The 27560-nt window shown below is 44.2% G+C and overlaps 1 protein-coding gene across 1 annotated transcript in view; it reads right to left on the reverse strand.

The window, feature by feature from the left end:
• Positions 1-27560, reverse strand: part of CDC7 (cell division cycle 7) — a 71011-nt gene that overhangs the window by 8690 nt on the left and 34761 nt on the right. The window contains exons 7-9 of the mRNA XM_033916381.1: positions 16544-16639; positions 8857-9035; positions 1419-1501 (exon numbers count right to left, since the gene is read on the reverse strand). Coding sequence (XP_033772272.1) covers positions 1419-1501; positions 8857-9035; positions 16544-16639 — 358 coding nt within the window. The remainder of the gene's footprint in view (positions 1-1418; positions 1502-8856; positions 9036-16543; positions 16640-27560) is intronic.

A 27560-nucleotide genomic window follows, 5' to 3' on the forward strand; every position in this document is an offset into this window, starting at 1 on the left:
AGCTTTAAGTTAGTCACTATATCATCCGGATTCCTTAGAAAAAGATTGCATCATTCATGACTATCAAATATACCTACAAAGTAATCATAGATTCAACGTCTACTTTGACCACATAATTACATTTCAATAATTTGTGAAAAAGTGTACTGTGCAAATCAAGTAGTTAGTCAGTAGTTTACCAACAGTCCCAGACAGCAAATTGTTTTAAAATATATTAAAGGTAGGATTATTGTAGAAAATATAAAAAGATGTCTGCCAATAATCTAAAACAATATGAATCATTGCTGAAAGAACAAACAGGGTCACTCACAAAAGTTTTTTTTAAACAGACACAGTCCTCTGTCTAAGTCCTCACTGGCCTAGAACTACTGACCTGATAGGCTGGCTCAGGGTGAGAGCACCAAGGCACAATGTGGGATCTGGACCTTGATGAGGCTTAATCTTTTCTACCTGACTGGCTGGACACTGACACCATTTTAGCCGGTACTGACCCTGTCACCTCTTTAGATATCAGCATCAATGTGCAGCCAAGTATGAGAGTATTATATAATGTTGCCTTTTAAATCTTTTTTTTTAAATCTTATCTTGATAATATCTGTAGGTATTTTTGTAAAGCGATTGCACAATGAGACAAAGTAAGTACAAATAAAAATAGGTGATGCCAAGAAAGCGCCCACAACAGGGCAAAATAATTTCAGAGTACAGGCTTGATTATGTCCAATGAAAGAGTAATCTAATGATTAGAGAATTTGTCCAGATTCAAAGCTTTCTTATCCCACTGATATTTCTTGAGATCTTGGGAAAAACTTTTTAATCCTTCACTGCTTCAGATACATCTGTATTTGGATTTGATTCATGCCTTTTTCAGCTATAGCTAAACATTCAGGTACAGTAGTTACTTCCCTATCCCTGCAGGGCTTGTAATCTATGTTTGTACTTGATGTGTGAATTAAAAGTCACAAGGAGCTGCAGTGGTATATGAACCTGGCTTCCCTGGTTCTTAGTCCACTGCTCTAACCATTAGGTAACTTCTCCAAATACTAGATTATAAGCTAAATTTAATAGAGAAATAACTTATATGCCTGAATGTGTTATTCACCTTGAGCTGGGATTTTGAAAACACCAAACTCAAATAAGAGGTAAGGCAGGCTCACTCCTGGTAATAGGTTACCTAAACCGCTTCCCAATGAGAGGACCCTTCAGCTTTAATTGCAAAGCACGAGAAGACTAGGCTGTTTGGTGGCCCTACGCCGTCCATCATGCCTTGCGCCACAAAAAGATATGGCAAGATCTCTGCAACGACATGAAATTAGTCTGGCAAGATGCAGGAAAATGAAGGGGCACGAGAAAATGGTTCCATTGCCCTGGAAGTGATAGTGTACATGGATGGCAAATATAAGAGAATGAACAGTTGGTACCTGTAGTTTGATTAGGACATTTCGTTAGCACTTCTGGAGCACGAAATCCTGGAGTACCTGCTCTTGGAGCAACTTGTTGACGCCTTTTAATTCAAGGAAAATATTTAAAATAGGATTAATAAAATTTAGGGATATTTTCTCCTATGGTAAGATCTTTTCTTTGAAACACCATGGGGCTCCTTTACTAGAGCTTAGCACATGGTTACAGACATCAGCTTATACTAAGCGCCATGTGGCCCATAGGTATAAAATAGGACATGCATTTAGTGCCTATAAAGCATTAGTAAAAGAGCCCTATGTTTATAAAACAGCAGTATATACGAGTATACACAAAATTAATCACCCATGAATTTTCCTTAAATGCAAATCAAAAATCTTAAATTAAACTCAATGTAAAGTACTGCTATTTACCTGAATAAGGACTGAGCCAAGAACACAACTGGGTGACTCCTAGGTGCTCAACTTTTCATTTATTATCTTCTGACAAGGAATAGCCTTCAGATCACAAAAAAGGTGCAAATGCTGCAATACTAACACCAACCACCTGACTGCTATGGCTTGACTGAACACATTCTCTTATGTGGACTGGTCTGAACAGTAATTAATTTATTTTAAAGATTTGTAGCCTGCTTAAAACCTAAGTGAGTTCCAAATATACATGCATAAAAATATGATATAAATAGCTGCTTCACAAAATAGCATCCAGAGAAGCAGATTCAGAACAGTTACAGTGGTTGCAGTGATTTTGATCTGTGGAGAATTCAATTTCAATTAAATTTATCCTCAGGTCTATGAAAAGGCTCATGAGACAAGCTGCTATCTGGGTCTGGTAACCTCAGAGTAGCCACTGACCAGTTGAAGAGATTTGGTAGTGGTCTTTAGTGTCTATACCTTTGAAGTCACTAGGCCTGCAGCTGTTTAGTACTTCTACCAAAGATAATTTGTTAGAGTATGCAGAAGAGGATCTCTTGTAATCTTCCACCAAGACAAAAAGAAACTTATTTTCTCTCTCACAGCGACAGCAGATGTGCTTGTGGCAATGTTTCCAGACTCACTTTTATAATGTTCAGTGTCTAGGCAAATAAAGCATGTCAAATAAGTATCTGAAGTTCTGCCATACTTTGGGCAGAGACTGAAATCCACTGTTGCATTTTATGCTTTCAAGTAGCTTGCTACTCTGGCTCCTGTTTTCTCATTGGTATTTTTTAATTTAATTGGATTAATGTGACTCGTTTCTCATCTTGGTTACCTTGTCACAGAGATCTTAACAATAGTAAATTAGGATGACTGCACCATGGAGGTTATCTACTAAGGTGTGCTAATGAATTTAGGTCCCCTTTTATCAAGCTGTGTTAGGGTTTTTATTACGGGCTGCTATGGTAAAAGCTCCGACCCTCAGAATTTCTTTGAGCGTTACATCTTTTACCACAGTGGCCTGCGATAAAAAAACCTTTAATGCAGATTGATAAAAGAAGGCTTTGGTAAGCACTAAATGCCCTGTAGCCTATAGGAATAGAATGGACTACAGGACATTTAGTGTGCGCTAAATTCATTAGCTCACCTTAGCAGACAGACCCTATTATGTTGCTATTTTTCCCCCACTATTTGTGTTATCTCTATTTATCTGGTGTTCTAAAAAAAAACAACATGTGGGCAAAATATAAAACTGACTGGATACAAACAAGTGGATATGTAATTTTAAGTTCAAGTGAGACCAATGCTACAATGCTGATTTTTGCACTGGATAGCCAATATTTTGTTATTAAATTTAAGAAGTTTCTACATGGGCCAGCTATAATAAACACTTTGTTCAAGCACAACAGAGAGAACATTCTAGTGCTAACCGATTTGGTTCTACTACAGATGCATTACTCTTACCCTTACATCTACAATAGCTTGTATGTGGTGTTTTCTTTTTTTATGCCAAGCCTGTTCTGAAAGATTGATCAGTTTATCAAAAACTTGTCTGCATTTTCCCTCTCATTATATATTGTACTCTGACCTGATACAAGGGTAAATCAAAAAGTAAATGCAAAATACATTTAACGGCTTTAATAGAAGTAACTGGGAGCAATTGAATATACCACTTTTCTACATAGTCCCCATGCAAGATGATGCATTTGTTGTTATCATTCAACTAGCTTCTGCATTTTGAAGAGAAGTTTTTCGGCTGCTCTCAAAACCAGGTCAGCACTGCTTCCTTTTAACTTCATCATGCTTTGTCTTTTGCTTTCTGGGTTGCAGTGATACACCCATGTCTCGTCACTGGGTACAATTCTCTCCAGAATGCTTAGATCTTCTTCATACTGTCTCAGGAACTGGATCACAATGTCCACATGCCGTTGCTTGTGCAGAACAGTAAGCTGTTTGAGAACCCATCGTGCACAGACTTTCCTGTATCCCAAGTAATCAAGCATTATGGCAAATGCAGATCCATAGCTGATATCCAAATTTGCAGCCAATTGAGACACTGCTATCTATCGGTCTTCTCTAATCAAGGCAGCCATCCTGTCAATGTGCTCCTGTGTGTGCGATGTTGATGGACAACCAGAACGACCTTCGTAGGTTGCACCTGTTCTTCAAGCTTTAAACCTTTTTACCCACTCATAAACCTTTCGTTGATTCATGGTGCTATGTCCATACTGAGTCAATATCAGACGGTGAATTGCCACAGGTTTCACTCCCTCTGCCCAAAGGAAGTGCACTACTGTATGTTGTTCTTTGATGGTGCAATCTTGAAATGAAGCATCCAGGTTTCTGACCTCGTGGCTTGTCACACAACTAAAGGCCAAGCGTTGCACTGTGTGTGGATGAACTATCCAACAGGCAATGTACAAGTATATATGTTGCCATTTCATTAGTTCTGCTCTGGTTATTGCATAATTTAACAATTGCCTTTAATTTTTGATTCAATCTCAAATTTTTATTTCCTGAAGTCCTGCTACACCAATCCAGATCTTGATCTCCCCGGAGACAGTTTGCAAATCCTCAATAGAGGCCCTTAACAGATGAAAAGCAGGGGACATCCCTGGCTCAAAGAGAATCTTTTGACAATGAGACACCACTGCCTCAGAGGTGGCCTTTTTATTCTGCTAATAATCAGGCCCTTACCTCCAGCACCCGACATGGGCTTTCTTGCAAGAAACCTCTGCGGCCAAGCTTTCCTGGAGATCCTTAATGATCTTGCCAAATCTTTGAAGACAAGCAACCTCAAAAGGCAAGCTTACTCAAGCATGAATTGAAGAATGAGTTTGCCAATCAATGCCAATATCAGAATCAACGAACCATCCCTACTGAAGCAGAGAGATAGCACAATGTCATAAATGGCATCAGCAGGAAGGATGCCCCAGACTCCAACTGTGCTACCTAAGGTGAGGCAGGTAGCTAATGGATCCACTGTAAGAAGGGTCTGGCTACATAAAAATCAAAGACAGAGGCCTGGATGCCAAGTATTGACATGCAGTCATGGGAGTACTTAAAAGCAGTGCTGTCCTCCACTGGGAGGATAATCTTCTTGATAACTGCTGTCACCAAAGTGTTCATTCTGAAGAGGAATAGAACCTATCCAAATTTTCATGCTCAGTGAACTGTAGACAGATGCCTCCTACCCCCCCAGTACCATTTGCAAGAGGGCATGATGGAATGAAAAATCATTTGAAGGTCCTAATGTGCCAGCTCCTACATGTCTTGCAGAGTTCGCCTTCTAACATGAGACCTGACAGAATCACTGGAAAAAAAAAAAAAAAAAAAAAGGAAAATAACCCCCCCCACACAAAAATACCCAAATGGCACCACCCTGGTGAAAAGTGCTCAGATTTTAGATTCCTTGTTCAGACCTGTCCTTCTCTGCTGCCAACTGCCTGACTATCTGCTCCTATGAAATAATTAATCTGGGAAATCTCCTGTTAAACTTTGTGTTTGAGATTTTTGTGCAGACATCCCCTATCATAAAGGCCTTGTTTCTCCATACAAGAGAATGACATGGGGATAAATGTATCCCCATCCCCGCAGGAACTCATTTTCCCGTCCCGTTCTGTCCTTGCCCCATTCCCAAGCTCTGTCCTTATCTGCACAAGCCTCAAACACTTTAAAATCATAAATGTATGAGGCTTGTGTAGTGGCAGAGCTTATAGGAATGGGCAGGGACAAGGACAGCGACAAAACTTGTGGGGACAAATTTGTCCCCATGTCATTCTCTGCTCCATACCCAGGCCTGACTTACCCACCCATCACCCCAGATTTCTTGCTCAGGCTACACCCTCCCCAGCAGTCTCAGTACCCATCTAACTAAATTCCTTCCTTCCTAGGCTTGATCTCCCTCCCCTCAGACAAGTTCAAATCCTCAGTATCCTCTGCCCCCTCTCCAATGTGGACACAACCTATTTTTCTTTCTCTCTATTCTTAACCCCCAGCAAGACCTCCCCCTCAGTTTCCTTTATTTCAAATCACTCCCATTGGGTGCATAAATCCTCAAACATTTCACTCGGCTCTTTCTAAAATTCTTCTCCCCCTTTAGCACACGTTCCCATAGCTGTTTTTGAAACTACTCTCCTCCCTTCCCCCCACAGTATGCACATTCCCACAGCTGTCAAAAATCCCCTATCCCCATAAACAAGCACAATTCCTTTTCAACTCTCTTGGTGCACACCCCACAACTGTGTGTGTGTGCTGGGAGTGGGGAAAGGAGAGGATAACGAAATCTGGGAAGGTGAATGAGGAAAATGTTGATCTAGAAAGCTATAGTGATGAGTATATGGGGAGGAGTTAATTTGAGAGAGGGTTGAAGCCCAGCCCTCTCTCAAATTAACACCTCCCCATATACTCCTCACTATAGCTCTCTAGATCAACATTTTCCCCATCCACCTACCCAGCTTTCTCTATCCTCTCCTTTCCCCACTCCCAACACAAACATACTTCTCTTTCCAGTTTTCCTCCTCTTCTTAGCAACTTGAACATGTACCCCCTCCTGAAGCATGGCATTGATTATGAAGAGAGAGAAGAGAGCAGCTCCATCTTGGGCTGCTCTTCTCCTCTGCCATTCAGCATTGAATGCAGAATCTGAATTACTAGAACACAGCCCCATTTGGCTGAAACCAAAGCTACAATTGAAACTTAATCATCTAGTTTTGGCCGAAGCCAAAACAAAGTTTGGTTGTGCGCATGTGAACCAATGAGACCCACTGGAGATTGTCTGAGCTTGCAGGCGGCAACCCTCTGCTAAACCCAGAAAAGAATATGAGTTACCCTCCAATCCCAGGCAAACACAGGCTGATAACTGGGACAACCATTTTAACATGGACTTCTCAACAAGTCCAGTGCAGATATAGTTACATATCCTCTGAGAACTTGTGAAAAAAAAAAAAAAAAAAAGGATTACAGAAGTACCTGGTTACGAACACCCAGCATACGTTAGACTCATACTTATGAATGCAGTCACCCTCTACACTGGCCATGAGTTAATCAATCTTGCCAAAAAGCATTTGTCCTTTGAAGGGTAGTCTGCTAAAGATCACTTTAGAAGAAGAGTCACCAGCCCTGTGCCCGATCCAGAGCATCCTGTGAGCAGAGACTGCATATGCCAAGACTTTGCCCAGGACCGTAATGAAGTCATATAAGGAATCTGACACATAATCCACCCCTTCCAGCACCAGCTGGGGCAGGCAGTTACCTCCGCCGAGGGTACCCATTGCAGTCTTGTGTGACAGTCCTGTACAGTAAACAAGGCTGCTGCTGCAGCCTTGATGGCCAAAGATAGTACCTCAAACTGCTTCATTAATACCATGTCCACCCTGAGATCCTGTGAATCCTTCAACATCACTCCTTCTCCGCTAGAGACTTGAGCCACTGCTGAGCTCACCTTTGCCTTATCAAACAGCTGCTGAAACTCTGAGGCCTTGGGATAAAGCCTGGACATAGCTTTTGCCACCTTTAAGGATCATTCCAGGGTCTAGAAATAAATCCGAAGGTGGATGAAAGAATTCTATCCTGCTTGATGAACCCAAAAATAGAATCAGAGTCATCCAGGACAGAGCCACTGTCTTGAGATAAGAGAGGCAAGGAATCTTACCTCCAACTTGGCTAATCTTGGTCCGAGTGGTCATTTGCACTAGGAACTGGATCACTGATCTCAGGAAGAGAAAGCTCTCCCTGGAAACACTGCGACACACACTCTGACTACAGAGTGTGGCCCAGGTCTGTAGAAATGCTCTCCAAATGAGATGGACCAATTTTGAGCATTAACCGACACATCATTGCAAAGTTCTTGTGGAATCCACACGTTTTGTGCCCCTGCCAGTTTCAGGAACCAGGTGGGATTCTCTTCCCATCTCCGGAACCCAGGATGGTTCCCCAACCCTGGAAGACATGGAGGGGGCAAAGTTCAAAGGTCCTGCCCACTCCTCAGGCAGGCCATGGCCCACAATACATGGACACTCCTCCGTTGGCAATCTGGCACAAATGACACATGGATTCGTGTTAGCACATGTTGAGGAGTCCATCCCTATTGATTTTTGTAAAAGTCAAGGGGTTTTGAGGCAGAAAAAAAGCTTTGAAAAAAAAAAGATTGTTTAAAATCCAAGATAGCCACTGCCAGAAAAATCGCACCAAAAACAGTCCATGGAAACTTATTTTAAAAAATTAATTAACTCCAAAATAGGGTTTTAGAGGTGGGAGACCTGAACCCTACCCAAAGAAGCACTCAAATGACTTTTTCAGACACTCCCCCTCCAAAGGAAATAATAGGGTTGTACTCAGTTCTGTGTAGTGCCTGCCTGTCAGCTTTTTCCTGCAGCCTTAGAAACTTCACCAAAGTACTTCAATCTTTGAAATCTTTGGGCTGCCAGTTGGCTGACTCCCCTCCACCACCATGGAACCTCGAAGCGCAAAGGGATGGGAAATATGCAGCTAGTACCCTTATACCCCAATGATTTTTACTCGGGACACCCTCAGCCTGTGCTTAAGCCTCTGAAAAAAAAAAATTCAGAAGGCAAACTGGCTCCCAAGAGAACGGACCCTAAGTTCTGAAGTAGCACACAGCAGGCTGACCCCACAGGTCCACCCAAAAATTTGTCCTGTGACGATGCAATCCAGCTCTGCGGAACATGCGTCCTTCCCCAGGCAAAGATTCCCTGAATAAGGGGTCTCAAGGCACGAAAGCCACTGAAAAGAATGAACTTTCAATGATGACAAAAAAAAGAAAAATAAAGAAGAGCAGATCAGAAACGGATCGCTTGCAGAAGGAAAAAACTGAAGGGGGCACTATATTCCACTGCAATGTGGGGAGGTGCTGAAAGCTGTGTCACCTCTGCAAGACCCAGTTCATGGGTTTGGATTGAACACCATACGTACAGAATTTGAAGTAGATGTAACAGAACATGATTTTTAAATGGGCTAGTATTATATAAAACAAAATGTAGTGCATTCTTGCATAGCACTTTACCTTGAAAGACAAATACTGCATACTCTGTCTGTTGCATAACATTCACAAGTCAGGTTAGCTGGGAAAGTAGTGGCAGCTCTCTTAGCAGTACCATTATTCAATGTTTTTGAAGAAACAACTTTCTTTCTTGTCACCAACTTCTTTGATGCAACATTTATCACTTTGTTTTGCTTTGTCAACTGTAATGAAAAAAAGTGCAATATTTTCTAAGAGGTATGAAACATCTGATACACCTTTTTCCAAAGAGTAAGCCTCGAAATCCTCTATCACTTTAAACAAGACCATGAAAACCCTCCCAAAAAAGCAGATAGTATTTAGAATTATACTGCTTAAACCAGATAACTATTAAGACTATATAGCAAGATGTTTTGTATTTAAGTTACTATTCTGCTAAATTTGGAAGTGTAAAGAGAATTTTTTACACTTCCAAATTACTCTTGAGAATTTAAGAGTAGACTGTTTTGAGAGAGATCAAGCCAGATATTCCTAAAATAAGGAAAATTTATATAACATGCAAAAGCTGGAATATCAGATTGATCAATAATACTTTGTTTTATTTTTTGTAAAATTACATATAAATTTACAAACCAAATTTGCTAAAAACAAACAAACCCAAAAACATGTTTCTTGGAGAAGGTGCAAAAGTCCATGAAGAAAGAAAATTAGAACTATAAAGATAGTGCTGCAATCAATACAGAACAATTTCCTAACTCAGTAGGCCATTCTGTTGCAAACACATAGGATTCTGTACTGAAGCCGACATATCAAAGCAGTGCCAACATCTAGGGATAGACAGATGAGCCTGCCTGCAGTGCCGAGGACCCAAATGCGGCATTTTCTTGGGCTGCCACATCCACTCTGTAGAACCTTGTAAAGGTATGGAGAGTAGACTAAGTAGCTGCTCTACAGATTTCATCAGGTGAAACAGCCCAGGACTCCGCAACACTTCTAGTTGAATGTGCTATGATAGAGATAGGTGGCTGTTTTTGCAGGCAATATAAGAAGAAGAAATTGCCATGCACATCCATCTGTCAGTTGAAGCCTTGGATGCTGGTCTGCCTTGTCTTGACTGGCTGGTCAGCACAAAAAGATGGTTGGAGAGACATGAATCATTGGTCTTATCCAGGTAGTGAAGTAGAACTCTTCGCCCATCCAGCCTCTGCAAAATCCTGTCCTGTTTAGCCAAACCCATAGGGTGAAAAGCAGAGCGTTTGCAGGATAAGCCACCGGGCCATGCTTGCTCAGCTTCCAGAGTCCAAGGTAGATGGGTCTGCAAAGCATCCCTGTGCAGAACCTGGTGAGAGAGCAAAGCATGTGAAACACATCCAACGTGGCAACCAATGATCCCAGAACCTGAAGATAATCCCATGCCGAAGGAGCTGGCCGCTCCAGAAGGGAAGAAAGCTGAGCACAGTTTCTGCCAGCGGGCTACTGTAGAGAGATATGGCCTGCTGCCGGGTCGAAAGGAACCCCCAGGTATCCGAACGAGTGCGTGGGCATCAGATAGTTTATTCTTGTCTCTTAAAAAAAATTTTTATTAGATGTTTTGAATCTGACAAGTCAACCCAGGTCTTCCAGCACTTGAAGCACTTGCGGATCAGAAAAATGGGGATGTGTAAGCACGTCTCTGTATGAGCTAGAAGTGCAAGAAACTGTCCTGGAGTCACTGCTGCAATAACCGAATGTACGGTCTCCATTTGAAATTATGGAATCTTGAGAATCACAGTCATGTGCTGAAGATCCAGAAGAGACCTCCACTCTTCAGAGCCTTTCTTAGGCACAAGAAAATATATGGAGTAACAGCCTGGCCTGAGTGGTCCATAGTTTGAAATTCCAGAAAATGCTGAATGGTGGTTGGAATCCTGAGCTCATTATCCGGGTGATATGAGCAGAGCCCATTAACCAATCTGTCAGAGGTAGAGCAAATTCCAGTTTGTAACCTGACCAAATAAACCCCAAGACCCATTGGTCAGGTGTAACGTATCCAGACAAGCAGAAATGTTTTACGAAGACCCCCAATCCGCAGCGGAGCATCCGTTGACCTAGCACCATTGAGCCTGTGCTTCAGGAGGTGCAGCACTGAATTCGGGAGGCTAGGAATGACTAGCCATTATACCATTGTGTCTCTTGCACATGGCTGGAAGAGCTGGGCGCCAAGAAATCAGAATGACAAGAACCTCAGGAGGGGGAGAATTGATGGCAGCCATTCAGGAAGCGGCGCAGGGCAAGGCTGGAGCACCAAAAGCTTGCTCCTGCCTTGTGCACTGCTGGCCCTTACATAAAGAGGAGGCAGCCATCCAGTGAGGGAGGAGCAGGAGTGCAGAAAGCTCGCTTCTGCCAATACACCACTTGAACACCAGAATTTAAAAGTCCAGGGGGGGAGAGGGCTGAGACTGCCTAGGAGCTGGGACTGCCTACCACTTACACCTGCCCTGTACCCTGTCTTGGCCTACCACTAGACCACAAGAGGAGTACCTGATTGTAAAACCGCTTAGATAACCTTGATAGGCGGTATATAAAAAAATCCTAATAAACTTGAAACTTGATAGGCCCAAGCGCCTTAGGCCCCACCAGTAGGCGGAGCTTTGGGACGGATGGGCCAATCCGGCCTCATTCCGTCGTTGGCTGCCTGCCGGACAGGCGGGTTTGGCTCCCGTCTGTCTGGCCAACTATACAAAGGTACGGGGAAGGGGGGTGGGGGTGTCGTGGGGGTCGGCCGGGGGGGTCGCAGGTCGGCTGGGGGGGCGGTCGGAGGTTCTTGGGGGGGCAGTCGTTGGGGGGAGGGGGGTTTGCGTCGAGGGCAGGAGGGCCTGGGATCCCTCCTACCTGTAATGTAGTGCGGGGTGGGGGTAGGGGGTCGCCGTGGCCAGGAGGGTTTGGGCTCCCTCCTGGCCCGAACAACTAATGGGGGGGGGGGGGTCGCCAGGGCCAGGAGGACTTGGCCTCCCTCCTGGCCCGATATTGTCGGGGAGTTGGAGAGTCGGCGGGGCAAGAGATCTTGAGCTCCCTCTTGCCCCGATCGTGTCGGGGGTGCCGCGGTTGGCTGGGGCAAGAGGGCTTGAGCTCCCTCTTGCCCCGATCGTGTCGGGTGTCGGGACCACCAAGAGGAAGCAGCAGGATACCGGTAGGAGCTTTTACATGATGGGGGAGGGGTTGGGAGGCTGTGGGGGTGCGAGCGGTCCTTCAGGGTGGGGGTGCGGGTGGGAGTGCGTGCGAGCGGTCCTTCGGGGTGGGGGCGCGGGTGCGTGCGAGCGGTCCTTTGGGGTGGGGGTGCAAGCGGTCCTGCGGGGTGGGTGAATCGGACGGTGGGGGGGGGGGAATCTATGTAAAATAATTTTTGTACAACGCGCTCACGCGTATACCGCGCAAGGTTATGCACGGTTTGTAAAAACACGTATAACGTGCGCGTTATATGCGTGAAAATACGGTACTCCCAGCCTGCATAGAAAAGCTGCTACAACTGCTAAACATTTGGTAAATACCCTGGGAGCTGATGCAAGGCCAAAAAGCAGATGTGGTACTGGTGTGTTTCCCTATACAGAATCTTATATACTTCCTGTGGCTGAAGTATCAAAATGTGGGTGTTGTTATCCTTTAAGTCCAGAGAGCACAGCCAATCTTTCTCCTGAATTATTAGAAGGAGGGTGCCTAGGGAAATCACCCTGAATTTTTCCTTGACCAGGTTTTGTTCAGGGCCATTAGGTCTAGGATGGAACAATTCTTAGATTCACTATAGCATGTGTGTTCTTCGTTTCTCCTTAGCATGTATGTTATTGATACCAGTCTTAAATTCTCTGTGACATATATGTTGTGAATCCTAATAATTCTGTGTATGTATCCTTGTAACCCGTTCTGGGTTCCTGAGGAGGATGGGCTATAAAACTAAATAAATCCTTGTGTCATTTTGGGCACAAGGAAGTACCTTGAATAAAATCTTTTCCCTTTTTCCCCTGGTAGCACAGTCTTGAGGGCACTGCACAAGAGCAGAAATTTCCTCTTCCAGTCCCTGCATGTGTGAACAGCTGATGAATGATGCTCTCGGTGAGCAATTTGGAGATCTACTGACAATGGAAGAGTGTAACAAATATGGACAGAACCTGCCTGTCAGAGATTACAAGGGGTTATTCTTTAGCTTCCCTCCCACCAGAAGATCATCCAGGACAGATACTTGGACTGCCACTATTCTTTCCTGCATCGAGTCAAAAGCTTGCTTCTTGTTTTCACTGGGGAGCTGGTTGGGACAGGAACGCTGGGACTGCTGGGCAAAGCGGGCGGAGGCAGATACCTATGCTTCTGAGAGTAATAGGATCACGCTAGAGCCATTGGAAAACCTCCTAGGCTGCATCTGCAGGCTGCTGATACAGGGACTGGATGGTATCAGTGTGCTACTTTATGAGGGTCAGCGATCTCCACCTTGTACCCAAAGAGATTGTCTCCTCAGAAGGGAACGTCTGCTAACCTTTCCTGAAGCGCAAGTTCTAGGTCAAAGACACACAGCCATGAGAGTCTGTGCATTCCCACACCCATAGCAGAGAATCTGGATACAATATCAAAAGAATTGTAGATGCTCCTGGCCAGATTTTTCTACACTGCAGCTGCTTATTGGCCAGAAGGAGAGAATTCACAAGAGTTAGCATACTATGTACAAGATTTTTCAAGAAGCTAATAGGACTGGATGCAGACAAATAGAAACGGCCTGAAAAGGTTTTTTTTCTCTCAAATGAATCTTGAGTCCTGGCTTCTCTACCTCAAGGCAAGGCAAGAGTCCTGGAGCTCCTAGCTCGTTTGAGAGTGGATCTGACAACCAGAGTGATGAGGCAACTGGGCCTTCTCTAATCTGGGAACCTTCTGGATACGATATTGCATATCCACCCTCTTAGGTGTGACCTGCACTGAAAAGGGGAGAGTTCATTAGTTCCTCCTTAAGGATAAGGTGCAATGGCACTGTGACCCCCTTCCCTAGGAGGAGACTCAGTCCAGAACAGACAACATCTCTGCCCTAGACACCTCCTCTGTCTCCAACTTAAAAAGGATAGCAGAAGCCATCTCCTTAACATAACCAGTAAAAAAGAGAGACACTCTGGCAGAGATTTCTTTCTTCTGCAGAGGTGAAGAATCAGAAGGGACCCTATATGACTCCTCCTCCGAGAAGAATGGAGAGCCCTCATCTGTATCCCATGAGTAGTATCAATCAGACCCTTCTCCAAAATCAGAATATAAGAATTGCCGCTGCTGGGTCAGATCAGTGGTCCATCGTGTCTAGCAGTCTGCTCACGGGCCGGCCCCTAGGTCAAAGACCAATGCCCTAACTGAGATTAGCCTTACCTGCATTTGTTCTGGTTCAGCAGGAACTCGTCTAACTTTGTCTTGAATAGATAGAGAGACACGTTGAGCCTGCCTCAGCTCAACAGATCTATGTCTACGCCTCAGAGGATGCCGAGGTACAGCCCTACTCTCTGACTCCGGGGAAGCTTTCTCCCCCAATGATGAGGGAGGTACTACATAGGTTGATACAGACATCAGTACCCCTCAGGGCTTTAGCGCCGAGGATTGCTCTACAGGCCTAGCATGTGCCTCAGGGAAGCATGCAGGTTGAACCTCAACAGGCACAAGTGCTCTCAATACTGAGCAGAATGCAGTTGAAGAATCTGTGTCAGCTTTTTCCTGAGAATGGCTCAGTACTGCTCATTAAAAAGACAAAGGCTGGGAAGATAGGTCAGAAACAGCCTGAGAGGGACTCTGTGCTGAACCAGATGAGGGGACCTGACTGTCCAGAAACTGACACACCGGCACATCAACCAAGGAGGTGGGGCTATCTTCTTGGTACCAGTGATGCTGATGCCCCAGCACAATACATCGAAGAAGATTGGTGCTTGTGCTTCCCCCAATGCTCAGCACTGTAGTCCTTCAGTACCGAGGATGATATTAAATCCATATGCATCCTCGGTGTAGGGTACAATGCTGGGGACTACTACCAGTGCCTGATGTTGAGAGAGGTAGAGACCTCTTCGACACCAGTGCACTCCCAGTGTGTTATGATGTCTTGGCAGCCATCGAGGTCGATGCTTCCGACCCTTGAGAAGCCAAAAAGTCTCCTCAGTTTAACCTGCCATGATCTCTCTGTCCTCAACTGCATTTGTCAACAGAGAGAATAAGAGTTAGTTTCATGGTCAGATACAAAGCATCCAACACATCAAGAGTGCGTGTTCAAGTCTGAGATTACCCAATTGCATCAAGTGCACCTCTTAAAACCATGGGAGGTCTTCTTTAACATGGAAAAAAGGATCGCAGCCAAATTAAATTCCTCAATTTTGAACTACAAAGGAGCCTAGCAACTGGCAAAAAATAAAGTAACTACTGGAAAAAACCTAAAGAAAATACAAGGGGGAAAGTGAAAAGAAAACGATGCAAGGTAAATAAGGAAAAGCTCTAATGGGAAGGCACTGAAAACCTTCAAAATCATGCTGAAGTGAAGAACATTAAGACGTATCCTTCCACCTCCGCAGAAAACCAAAGACTGATCACCCTGTGCTTGTATGTGTGGCACTGCTAGAAATGTCTCTCTACAACTTGCTAGCAAACATTCTCACCGGGCTTCGTCAGATAGCAACTAGCAGTAAGAATATGAAGATTGCTTGTCCTTGGAGATTGAAGATTTAAACATAGACAAATGAATTTATATGTCTTTATAACACAGAAGAGGTGGCAAAAATAGTGCCTGGAATGAAGATGCGGACATTTATATTTACTCAAAAGGGGATAGTTAAGCTAGTTGATATTTTATAAAAGGCCATATACACATGAAAAAGATTTTCTAACACTACTCCCTTTTGCATGTAAAAAGCTATTTATGCACATGAAGGAGCTTTTATCAAATTACCTCTGGAGTTATGAATTAAGAACTGTGCGCAGTATGAAGAAGATACATACTTTTACATGATCTGTATGTAAGCATGTTTAGGAAGCAGAATTTAGGCAGCCATGATTTATCCATCTTGGTTATAAAATACACAGGTATATGTGTACTTTATGCAAATTTAAGCCTGCTCCTGAGTAGGCTTAACTATAGACATTAAAGGGTCATGGATTTGGTATACTGCCTTTCTGCAACACAACAAAAGTAGTTTACATATATATTATATGCAGGTGTTTTCTCTGCAGTCTTAAGTTTTGTACCTGGGGCAATGGAAGATTAGATGACTTGCCCAGGATCACAAGGAGCTACAGTAGGAACTGAACCCAGGCTCTCAGCCCACTGTTCTAACCATTCCTCTTTCTCCTTAGCATTTTATAAAGATATAAAAATGTGTTTTTATAATACAGGCCAGAAATAGGCACCTACTTGGCATTCACACGTAACTGCCCTATTAGGAAATTACTCCCTTAATCTCATGGTGCCAACAGACTGCTCACCGAAATATGGTATTCCTTAATAGAACGGATCACAATTCAGAAAAATATTCTGCAACTCTGAATCACTGAACTGAAGCATAAGAGATAAAGGAAAATTTGGCCAGGTTATTTCTGGTCACTTCTCAAATAGCTAAACAGACTGCCAGGTATTTCTCCCATGTTATTCATAATCTCTAACAAGTACTACTATGAATAAATAGCAACAGTAATGCAGTTTTACATAATCTGTCACATGTAATGAAAAATAGTGGTCAATATTAACACATCTACTTACCCTCACTGTGACATTCTGTTGGGAATTAGGGCTTTTAATATTAAAATTTCTCTCTCCAAAAACAGAGCGCTGGGCAGAAAGGCCAGAAAATTCTTCCTATATAACAAAACAAAACAAAAAAACCTCAAATACAATAAGAAGCACAGTAAAACCTTGGTTTGCAAGCATAATCTGTTCCGAAACCATGATTGTTATCCAAAACACTCGTATATCAAAGCAAATTTCCCCCTAATAATGGAAACTCCAGACGATTCGTTCCACAACCCAAAAACTTTAATACAAAATACTGTATGTACTCGTATTGCAAAACCTCACTCGTTTAGAACAGTCACTACACTCCTGCACTGTCAGAGAGAGAAGAACCATCGGCTCAATTGTGATGATGTGATGTGTGTATACTATATGTATTTGTATTGCAAGACATTGCTTGTTTATCAAGTTAAAATTTAATAAAATGTTTTGCTTGTCTTGCAAAACACTTGCAAACCAAGTTACTTGCAATCTGTATTTGTATAATGTATGCCTATAAAATTAAATTTATATAGTACAAGATAATTTTCAAAAAGCCATTTAACCAGTCAAAAGTAGCATCTGAAATGTGCTTAGCCAAAACATGCATGGGAATCTACAATATTTAACTCAGAGTCCCACTAAGATTGTTATTTCTTCAATAGTATTCTAACTTGGAATCACATATAGCTCATAAATACCTCTTATTCCAAGTGATAAATATCCGTTGTGATATACTCCGTCCTCACCCGACCATTCATTTACAATGTGTCAAGATGATGACGGCTTTCTTCTCTGCCTCTTTATACTCCCTTCAGATCAGCTGACCCTTGATGTCATCGGGACAGTAAGGGAATTTTTCAAGTACCTTTCTTATTTCTAATCTTAATGTATATTTTCTGTAAACCGCTTAGAACCTAACGGATGTAGCGGTATATAAGAAATAAATTACATTACATTACATCACTACCAGAGATCCAGATCAAAATAGAGAAGCCCATTCTAAGGCTAAATTCAAACCCTTGGGCACTACAGAATTAATTTTATAAATCAATTTTTTGCTCAAGATAATTAAACGTTAATCATTACCACCCTCCTTCCCTTCATTTTGATTAGAGAATGACACGGTGACGGTTTACCCGCGGCCACCGCATTTAAGCCGCGGGTCACCGCCGAAAACGGGGAAGAAAACTAGCAGTCGCTGCGGTGACGGGGACAAGGCCATTCACCGACCGCGGAAACGGTGAACAGGTTTGTCCCCGCGGGCCAATGTACCCCCTTCTAGGAACCGCTATTTACCTGTGTTTCACCGTGCTCCTCATTTGTCAGATCAACCCTTCCTGCCAATCGCAGCAGAAGGGTACCCAACCCCTCCTGCCGGTCCTCCCAATGGCCTCCCCTAAGATCGCCGGCAGGAGGGTACCCAACCCCCCCTGCTGGACCCCCCCCCCAACGAACCCTCCCACCCCGGAACCCCCTTAGTCTTACTTTCCAAGTTGGACCGGACAGCTCCTCGCTCGTCTGGCCAGCAGGCCTGCCTCCGTCCAAATGAGGCGGGCCCACCCCTCCCCTCCCCTGCCTAACCCACAGGATCCTAGGGCCTGATTGGCCCAAGCACCTAAGGCCCCTCCTATAGCGGGAGTGGCTTTAGGTGCCTAGACCAATCAGGCCCTAGGATCCTGTGGGTTGGGCAGGGTAGGGGCGGGCCCGCCTCATTTGGACGGAGGCAAGCCTGCTGGCCATACGTGTGAGGAGCCGTCCGGTCCAACTTGGAAAGTAAGACTAAGGGGGTTCCGGGGTGGGAGGGTTCGTTGGGGGGGGGGGTCCAGCAGGAGGGGTTGGGTACCCTCCTGCCGGCGATCTTAGGGGAGGCCATTGGGAGGACCGGCAGGAGGGGTTGGGTGCCCTTCTGCTGCGATTGTCGGGAGGGCCGTTGGGGGGGTCTACAGGAGGGGTTGGGTGCCCTCCTGCCGTGATCGCTGGGGGGAGGGGAGACTTGCAGCCGTAGCCGCGGTCACTATGCTAATCACGGCAGGGAGATCTTTGCCGCGATTAGGTACAGCGGCCGCGTCTAATTACCATATAGGCTAACATTGTAAGCATTTAAAGTACATGTCGTGTTTGTTTTTGCATTGCTAGCCCCAGGGGTGGTGGAAGATTAGTGATTGAAAAACTGTATGAAAAATAACTATTTTAAATTTAGTGATCAAAATGTGTCAGTTTTGAGAATTTATATTAATTAATTTTTTCTCTGCGTGTTTTGTTTTTGTATAGTTATTAACTAATATTTAACTAAGTTTTAAAGTTTTAAAGAATGTTTCCTTTATACGTAAATAAAGAAAAGTGAATGGGATTGCAGTGGCGGTGACGGGGCGGTGAATGGGGTGGCAGTGGCGGTAACGGGGCGGTGAAGAGGATGGTGAGACGGGGACGGGGCGGTGACGGGGATGGTGAGACGGGGACGGGGCGGTGACGGGGATGGTGAGACGGGGACGGGGACCAATTTTTTCACCGTGTCATTCTCTAATTTTGATCTATAATACGCCGTCACCGTAAGTCCCCCAATGTATGATTCTTACTTATCCAATGCTGGACCAGCGGAGCTTGTAAAGACTCCTTAGTGATCCGAGACTTGTGCTCTGTCAGCCTGTTTCATGGATCTACTTGTCCGGCCAATATATATTAAGGCACAGGGGCAAACAATAGCGTAGATGACATTCTTGCTATTACAATCCATGCATTTGTTTGAAAAGAGAGTTAAATCTCTACCTGGGACTTTTTGGCATCTATAACATCGTTTATGAGAACCTTTACCATGGTTTGTCTCCTTACCCCAAACTTTTGAAAATCAAACATTTGGCCTATTGTTCTCCCTCTAGTATACCGTAAGCTATTCTAGGGACATGTGTACTCTAGAACGGCTGAACATTTGATTTAAAGAATGTGAATCCACTGGCCAGTCTTACAACTTCACCAGACTCTGGGGAGTTTCCCTAGAATAGCTTATACTAGAGGGAGAACGATAGGCCAAATGTTTGATTTTCAAAAATTTGGGGTAAGAAGACAAACCCATGGTAAAGGTTCTCATAAACTATGTTATAGATGCTAATGGTGCGTAAATTTTTGTGAATCACATGATTATGCGTTTGGGCTTGCACGCAGTAGTTTGTGCAAGCCAATGCATGTTTTGACTGTCATCTTGCAAAAGTGCACAGTAAGTTTGTCAAATGCTGAGCATAGTACGAGACGATTACTTGTGGCTGGCAAAGCTTAGTTATGAGTTTTCAGATCAATATAGTTCCACTGCACATTCACAATAAAGTGCCAATGACCCTTCAACATAACATGTTTTCGCAAGCAAGTAATGCTTATCTTTGAAGCTTTAACTCTCAAAGAAATGTTGGGTCCAAGATGAAAGAGGATAGCTTCTGTAGCAAAAAACATGCTCTTTCAAATGATATAAAAAAACAATCAACAAAAAACTACACATTAGAGATATTTGAATCTGAAAAACAGAGAAAATTTGCATAAAGCCATACTTTTTGGATGGTCATACCTTCATCTTGTAAAAGCTCATATTGCAAATCTTGGAAGTAGTACCTCATGGTACATGTCTGCTGGTAAAGTTGTACCCTCAGTTGACTTACCTACCAGCAGCAGTATGGAGCCAAATTTTGCCCAAAATTTTTGTTCGTTAATTTTTTTGCCTACTTTACTGACCTGTAGAAATGGAAGCACGTTCGCAAAAGATTTCAAACTTAGCACAGAAACATGCACCAAGGTGTTGTACCAAACAGCAAAATTTCAGACTCCTAGGTAGTTTCTTTCTGCCGCAGTGCTTAGGCAAAGTTGGCGTTTTAGGTCACACAAGGCATGGGAGTGGATCGATTGCTTTTGTTCAACTACTACTATCTCCTGACCAAATTGAGATAGATCCAAAAATTTTTGCAGTTTCATTTGAGACCCTAAACACCCCTGTAAAATTAGGTTGGATTTCAAGGGGGTTGAGCGAGGGCTCCTGGTCTACTTGACATGGAATGACCCTTTTGCACTACTGTAGACGAATCAGAACCACGTACCACGGGTGATGTGGCCAATTCGGTGCCACAAGAATCACCACCCCTTGGTGGGTCGCTATTCTTTGAATAATTCAGCCTAACATAGGCCATGGGTTCCTTTGTTGGCCATGGTTGAAACAAGGCATCTATGCCGGTGCTTTCCAGCTCTACTCTGAGGCTGAAGAATCGAGACGAAACCTTCTTGTTGTCACATGATGTTCTTAGATCAAACACTGGTCTCCTCCAGCATTTTACAATTTTGTTGAAAGCACTTTGGGACAGAGTCTGGCTATCATGATACACTGCTTATCCATTGTCCATTCCTGCTAAATGCGTCATTGAAATGGCTTGTAGATGGGATTCTGCCCAGTGAAACAACATCTGGGCCTCTCGTTTCAAGGGAGCACTCTTGGTGCCTCCCTCTCAGTTGATGTATGTCACCACTTTGGTATTAACCAAGACTGCCATGCTAGGTAACTGGCTCAGTTCCAATTTGTTGATGAACCATTTTCTCTGAGAGGAAAACCATCGGCCCTGAAACAGATGAATCTCGCAATGACCTCCCCAGCAGCAGAGACTGGCATTTGTCATCAGTATCACCCAAGATGAAATGCAGAAAGGCAAGTCCTTGGACAGTGTCTCCACTCAAAGCCTCCAAGGTCAACGCCACTGGGAACAAACCTGACTGCGGCGACCAGCAGGATAACAGTGCATTTTGAAGAGGGTGTAAATGAGCTTTCACCCAAGGTACCACTTCTATGGTCGCTACCATCGACCCCAGTACTTGCAAATGTAGGAATTGACTTTGCCAGGAACTCTAAGATCTGGATCATCTTGTGAGATTATAGAAGAAAAACACGGCCTTCTGTCATATTGCAGAGAATCCCCAAGTACTCCTGGGATTGGGTCAGTTCCAGGAGCCTCTTTCAGAAACTGATAATCCACCACAGGTCTTGCAGGAGCTGGACAACTTGTGTCACTGCCTTCAACTAATAGCCAATCTGTTGATCAAATCGGGAAGGATTACGGAAGACTGGAAAGTGGTGAATGTTACGCTGATCTTCAAGAAAGGTTCAAGGGGAGATCTGGGAAACTACAGACTGGCGAGTCTGACCTCGGTACCGGGAAAGGTGGTAGAGGTGCTGATAAAGGACCGCATCATTGATCACCTTATCGGACACAATCTGATGAGGACCAGCCAGCACGGCTTCGGCAAGGGACGATCTTGTTTGACAAACTTGCTGCACTTCTTTGAAGGAGTAAATAGGCAGATGGATAAGGGAGAGCCGGTCAACACTGCATATCTGGATTTTCAGAAGGCGTTCGACAAGGTCCCGCATGAATGACTACTTTGAAAAATTGTGAGCCATGGAATCGAGGGTGAAATACTCATGTGGATATAAAACTGGTTGGCGGATAGGAAACAGAGAGTGGGGGTAAATGGACAATACTCAGACTGGAAAAGCGTCATGAGTGGAGTGCCGCAGGGTTTGATGCTTGGACCTGTGCTCTTCAACATATTTATAGACGACCTGGAAATTGGTTTGATGAGCGAGGTGATTAAATTAGCGGACGATACGAAACTATTCAAAGCATGAATATGCAGAAGAATTGCCAAGACCTGCAACAGGACATAAACACGCTCAAGAAATGAGCCGCCACATGGCAAATGAGATTTAATGTGGATAACAAAAATCTTATACATGAATTCAGGATGTCTGGTGCAGTACTCGGAGAGACCCCCCAGGAAAGAGACTTGGGAGTACTAGTCGACAAGTCGATGAAGCCGTCTGTGCAATGTGCGGCGGCGGCAAAAAGGGAGAACAGAATGCTAAGAATGATTAAGAAGGGGATCACGAACAGATCGGAGAAGGTTATCATGCTGCTGTACCGGGCCATGGTACACCCTCACCTGGAATACTGCGTCCAGCACTGGTCGCCGTACATGAAGGACACGGTACTACTTGAAAGGGTCCAGAGAAAAGCGACTAAAATGGTTAAAGAGCTAGAGAAGTTGCTGTACTGGGAGAGGTTAGAGAAACTAGGCCTCTTCCCCCTTGAAAAGAGGAGACAGAGGGGACATGATCGAAACATTCAAGATCATGAAGAGAATAGACTTAGTAGATAGAGACAGGTTGTTCACCTTCTCCAAGGTAGAGAGAACGAGAGGGCACTCTCTAAAGTTAAAAGGGGATAGATTTTGTACAAACGTAAGGAAGTTCTTCTTCACCCAGAGAGTGGTGGAAAACTGGAATGCTCTTCCGGAGGCTGTTATAGGGTTAAACACTCTCCAGGGATTCAAGACAAAGTTAATCAAGTTCCTGCTGAGCCGGAACGTACGCAGGTAGGGCTAGTCTCAGTTAGGGCACTTGTCTTTGACCTAGGGGCTCCCGTGAGAGCGGACTGCTGGGCATGATGGACCACTGGTCTGACCAAGCAGCAGCAATTCTTATGTTCTTATGTTGTGTCCCTCAGTCTTGGACAAAGCCCTGATCAACCAATTATCCAAGTATGTGTATACCTGAATCCTGACTTGCACAGATGCACTGCTGCGAATAACATCACTTTGGTAAAGGTGTGAGGTGCTGCTGCCAAACCAAACAGTAGTGCTGAGAACTGAAAATACTTTTCTAGCACATGGAACCTGGGAAACTTTCTGCATTCCAGGAAGGTGGGGATAAGTATGCAATCCTCTATCAAATCTAGCGAGGCTAGGAATTCCCCAGTGCTAATGAGGCAATGACTGAATGCACAGTCTCCATCCAGAACCTGGAAATATTTAGTGCTGAATTGACAGACTTCAGATCCAGAATTGGAGCATCTGCCCAAGTCTGATTCTGCATCTAGCTCAGACTCTATGGCTTAAAGATCCAGAAGCCATTTTGCTGTCACTCAGACTCTGTCCACTTTCTCTGGCCTTCCAGCTGGAGACTGTACAAAGAAATCCTGAAGAGGATGAAAGAATTCATAATATAACATAACAATCAGCTTATATACCTCAGGACCGTAAAGTTCTAAGTGGTTAACAAAAGACTACAAAATAAGATATACAATTGCATAGAATGAAAATTAAATGACCAGATTGAAAAAAAAAAAACAAATTGCTGAAATTATGATATCCGTGTGTATGCAAACTAATTACCCAAATATTTAGAGAACAAATATGTTTTTAGATGTCTCCTAAATTCCTCTCGAATAATGTCAAGGACCCATTTGTCTTCCTCCCATTTGGGGTAGCTCAGGTTTCAACTTGGTGTCATTGGTACTTCTTAGAAGTAGCTGCTGAGCAGAAACCTGGTGTCTAAGCTCTTCTGGAGCCCACAAACCTAGATCTATGAAATGATCTCTGAGCAGAGGTGCTTGTTGATGACTGGTGAGACCATCTGGAAATCACAAAAGGAACCCCACTTGACTCCCCTCCCCCCAGGGAAACGTGTTTTACTGTTTGGTAAGGACTTAGGATGACGATCTACCACACTGGTCATAAGATCATCCAAGCCTTTGCCAAAGAACATTTGCCATTTGAAAGTAAGCCTGCTCAATGTAGTTTTAGAAGCAGAATCTCCTGCCCAATGTCTGATTCCATGCAGCCCCCCCTTGAACAACCACCATAATACCAGGCTGTGCAGATGACCCTTTATAATTTCATACAAGCTCCAGGCAAAGTTCACAAGATCAGAGTAAAATCCCTGAACTGGATCTCTTAAGGACCTCTGTAGGGACATTTTCTGTCCTCTCATGGGCTCCAAGGTGTCTGCACATCTGCGTTTTGTCAACGATGTCAAGTCGCTATTTGGAGGGCTCTAGGAGGGATGTTTGACCCCAAATGTGTGCATCCTGCAACTCCAAGACCCTGAAGGAAACAGAGGGGGCTAAGCCCAGTGCTCCCACCCCTTTTAAGTGCCCCGTGGCAGAAACTCTCTCCAGCAATCCAGCACAAAACTGGCATGATACATGAGTAGAAAGGCCTGGGAAGTCCATAAAGCACAGTTACTTACCGTAACAGTTGTTATCCAGGGACAGCAGGCAGATATTCCCACACATGGGTGACGTCACCGACGGAGCCCCGCAGCGGACAGCCTCGAAAGCAAACTTGCTTGAAGATCTCGAACTTTCGAGCACTGCACCGCGCCTGCGCGCGTGCCTTCCCGCCCGAACTAGGGGGCGCATCTCCTGAGAGGATCCTCAGTTCAGATACCTAGCCAAGAAGCCAACCAGGGGAGGTGGGAGGGTTGTGGGAATATCTGCCTGCTGTCCCTGGATAACAACTGTTACGGTAAGTAACTGTGCTTTATCCCAGGACAAGCAGGCAGCATATTCCCACACATGGGTGACCTCCAAGCTAAATAGAAGGGATGGAGGGAAGTTGGCATATTACGAAAAAAGATTTTGCAAAACAGATTGGCCAAAATGGCCATCCCTCCTGGATAAGGTATCCAGACAATAATGAGAGGTGAAAGTATGAACCGAGGACCAAGTGGCAGCCTTGCAGATTTCCTCAATAGGAGTCGATCGGAGGAAAGCTACAGACGCCGCCATAGCTCTAACTTTGTGGCCCGTCACTCGACCTTGCAAGGAAAGACCAGCCTGAGCATAGCAGAATGAAATGCAAGCAGCCATCCAGTTGGAGATCGTGCGTTTTGATATAGGACGTCCCAACCTGTTCGGATCAAAAGATATGAAAAGTTGAGGAGATGTTCTGTGAAGTTGAGTGCGTTGAAGGTAAAAAGCCAAAGCACGTTTACAGTCCAATGTATGAAGAGCCGCCTCTCCTGGATGAAAATGAGGCTTTGGAAAAAATACAGGCAAAACAATAGACTGATTGATATGAAATTCTGAAGCAACTTTAGGTAAGAATTTAGGATGAGTACGTAGAACAACCTTGTCATGGTGAAAAACTGTGAAAGGTGGATCAGCCACTAACGCTTGTAACTCACTGACACGTCGAGCAGAAGTGAGGGCGATCAGGAAAACAGTTTTCCAAGTGAGATACTTGAGATGAGCTTTGTCAAGTGGTTCAAAAGGAGATTTCATAAGTTGAGCTAAAACAACATTGAGATCCCAAATCACAGGAGGTGGTTTAATAGGAGGATGGAGATTGAGAAGTCCTTTCATAAAACGAGAAATCATAGGATGTGCAGAAAGAGGTTTTCCATCCAAAGGCTGATGAAAAGCAGCTATAGCACTAAGGTGGACTCGGATAGATGTAGTCTGAAGTCCAGATTGTGATAAATGAAGTAAATAGTCCAGAATTGATGTCAAGGAAGCAGATCTGGGAAGTAAATTACGTGTAGAACACCAAGCAGAGAATCTTGTCCACTTTTGACCATAACATTGTCTAGTTGATGGTTTTCTGGAAGCAAGTAAAATATCTTGAACAGACGGAGAAAATTGAGAAAAGTCTGTTATATAGAAAGGTACCAAGCTGTCAAATGTAGAGACTGTAGATTGGGATGAAGCAAAGATCCTTGATTCTGCGTGAGAAGAGAAGGAAATATTGGTAGAAGAAGAGGCTCCCTGGTGCTGAGTTGAAGTAGAAGGGAGAACCAAGGTTGCCTGGGCCACCGAGGAGCTATCAGAATCATGGTGGCCCGGTCTGATTTCAGCTTGACTAGAGTCTTGAGAATCAGAGGAAACGGAGGAAAAGCATAAAGGAATTGATTCCTCCAGTCCAGTAGAAACGCATCCGCTTCGAGACGCTGAGGAGTATGGATGCGAGAGCAAAATTGAGGCAGTTTGAAGTTGAGAGGTGACGCAAACAGATCTATCTGTGGAGTCCCCCATCGAGCAAAAATTTGGCGAAGAGTAGGAGAATTGATTGTCCATTCGTGAGGTTGTAGAAGACGACTCAATTTGTCCGCTAAACAATTTTGTTGACCCTGAATATAAACCGCTCTGAGGAAGATGTTGTGAAGAATCGCCCATTGCCACAATTTCAGAGCCTCTTGACAGAGGGAGTGAGATCCCGTCCCTCCCTGTTTGTTGACATAATACATGGCTACTTGGTTGTCGGTACGTACTAGAATCACCATGTCGTGAAGTAGATGCTGAAAAGCTTTGAGAGCATAGAATATCGCTCTGAGTTCCAACAGATTTATAGGACACCGCCGGTCCGCTTGGGTCCAAAGCCCTTGAGTGCAAAGACCGTCCACATGAGCTCCCCTTGCATACATTGACGAGTCGGTTGTGAGGACCTTTTGATGAGGAAGAGGATAAAACAGTAAACCTCTTGAAAGATTCAAAGAGAGCATCCACCAGCGGAGAGACTTCTTTAATGAAGGCGTGATGGAAATTAGTCGAGTTGGTGGATCCACTGATTGTTGCCATTGAGATGCCAGTGTCCATTGAGGAATGCGAAGGTGAAGTCTGGCAAAGGGCACCACATGAACTGTAGAAGCCATGTGACCAAGCAGAACCATCATTTTCCTTGCTGGAACAGAGGAAAGTTGGCAGAATTGGTGAGACAGTTGAAGGAGTGCATCCTGACGTGGTTGTGGAAGATATGCTCTCAGATTGATAGTGTCCAGAGTAGCTCCTATGAACTGGAGGGACTGAGAAGGAGTCAGCTGAGATTTGGGAAAATTGATGTGAAATCCCAAACTTTGCAGAAAAAGAATAGTCTGTTGGGTCGCTGCAATAACCCCTGAAAAAGAGGGAGCCTTGATGAGCCAGTCGTCTAGGTATGGAAATACTTGAAGACCTTGGTTGCGAAGAGCTGCAGCTACAACCACTAGGCATTTGGTGAAAACTCTGGGAGAAGAAGCCAGTCCGAAGGGGAGAACTCTGTATTGAAGATGAAGATTTCCTACCTGGAATCTGAGATACTTGCGAAAGTCTGGATGAATAGGGATATGAGTATAGGCCTCTTTGAGATCTAGAGAGCACATCCAATCCCCTTGATCCATCAAGGAATATAGAGTCGGCAGAGTGAGCATTCGAAATTTCTCTTT

This window comes from Geotrypetes seraphini, chromosome 12, assembly GCF_902459505.1.
Source record: "Geotrypetes seraphini chromosome 12, aGeoSer1.1, whole genome shotgun sequence".
In the NCBI taxonomy this organism is placed as follows: Eukaryota; Metazoa; Chordata; class Amphibia; order Gymnophiona; family Dermophiidae; genus Geotrypetes; species Geotrypetes seraphini.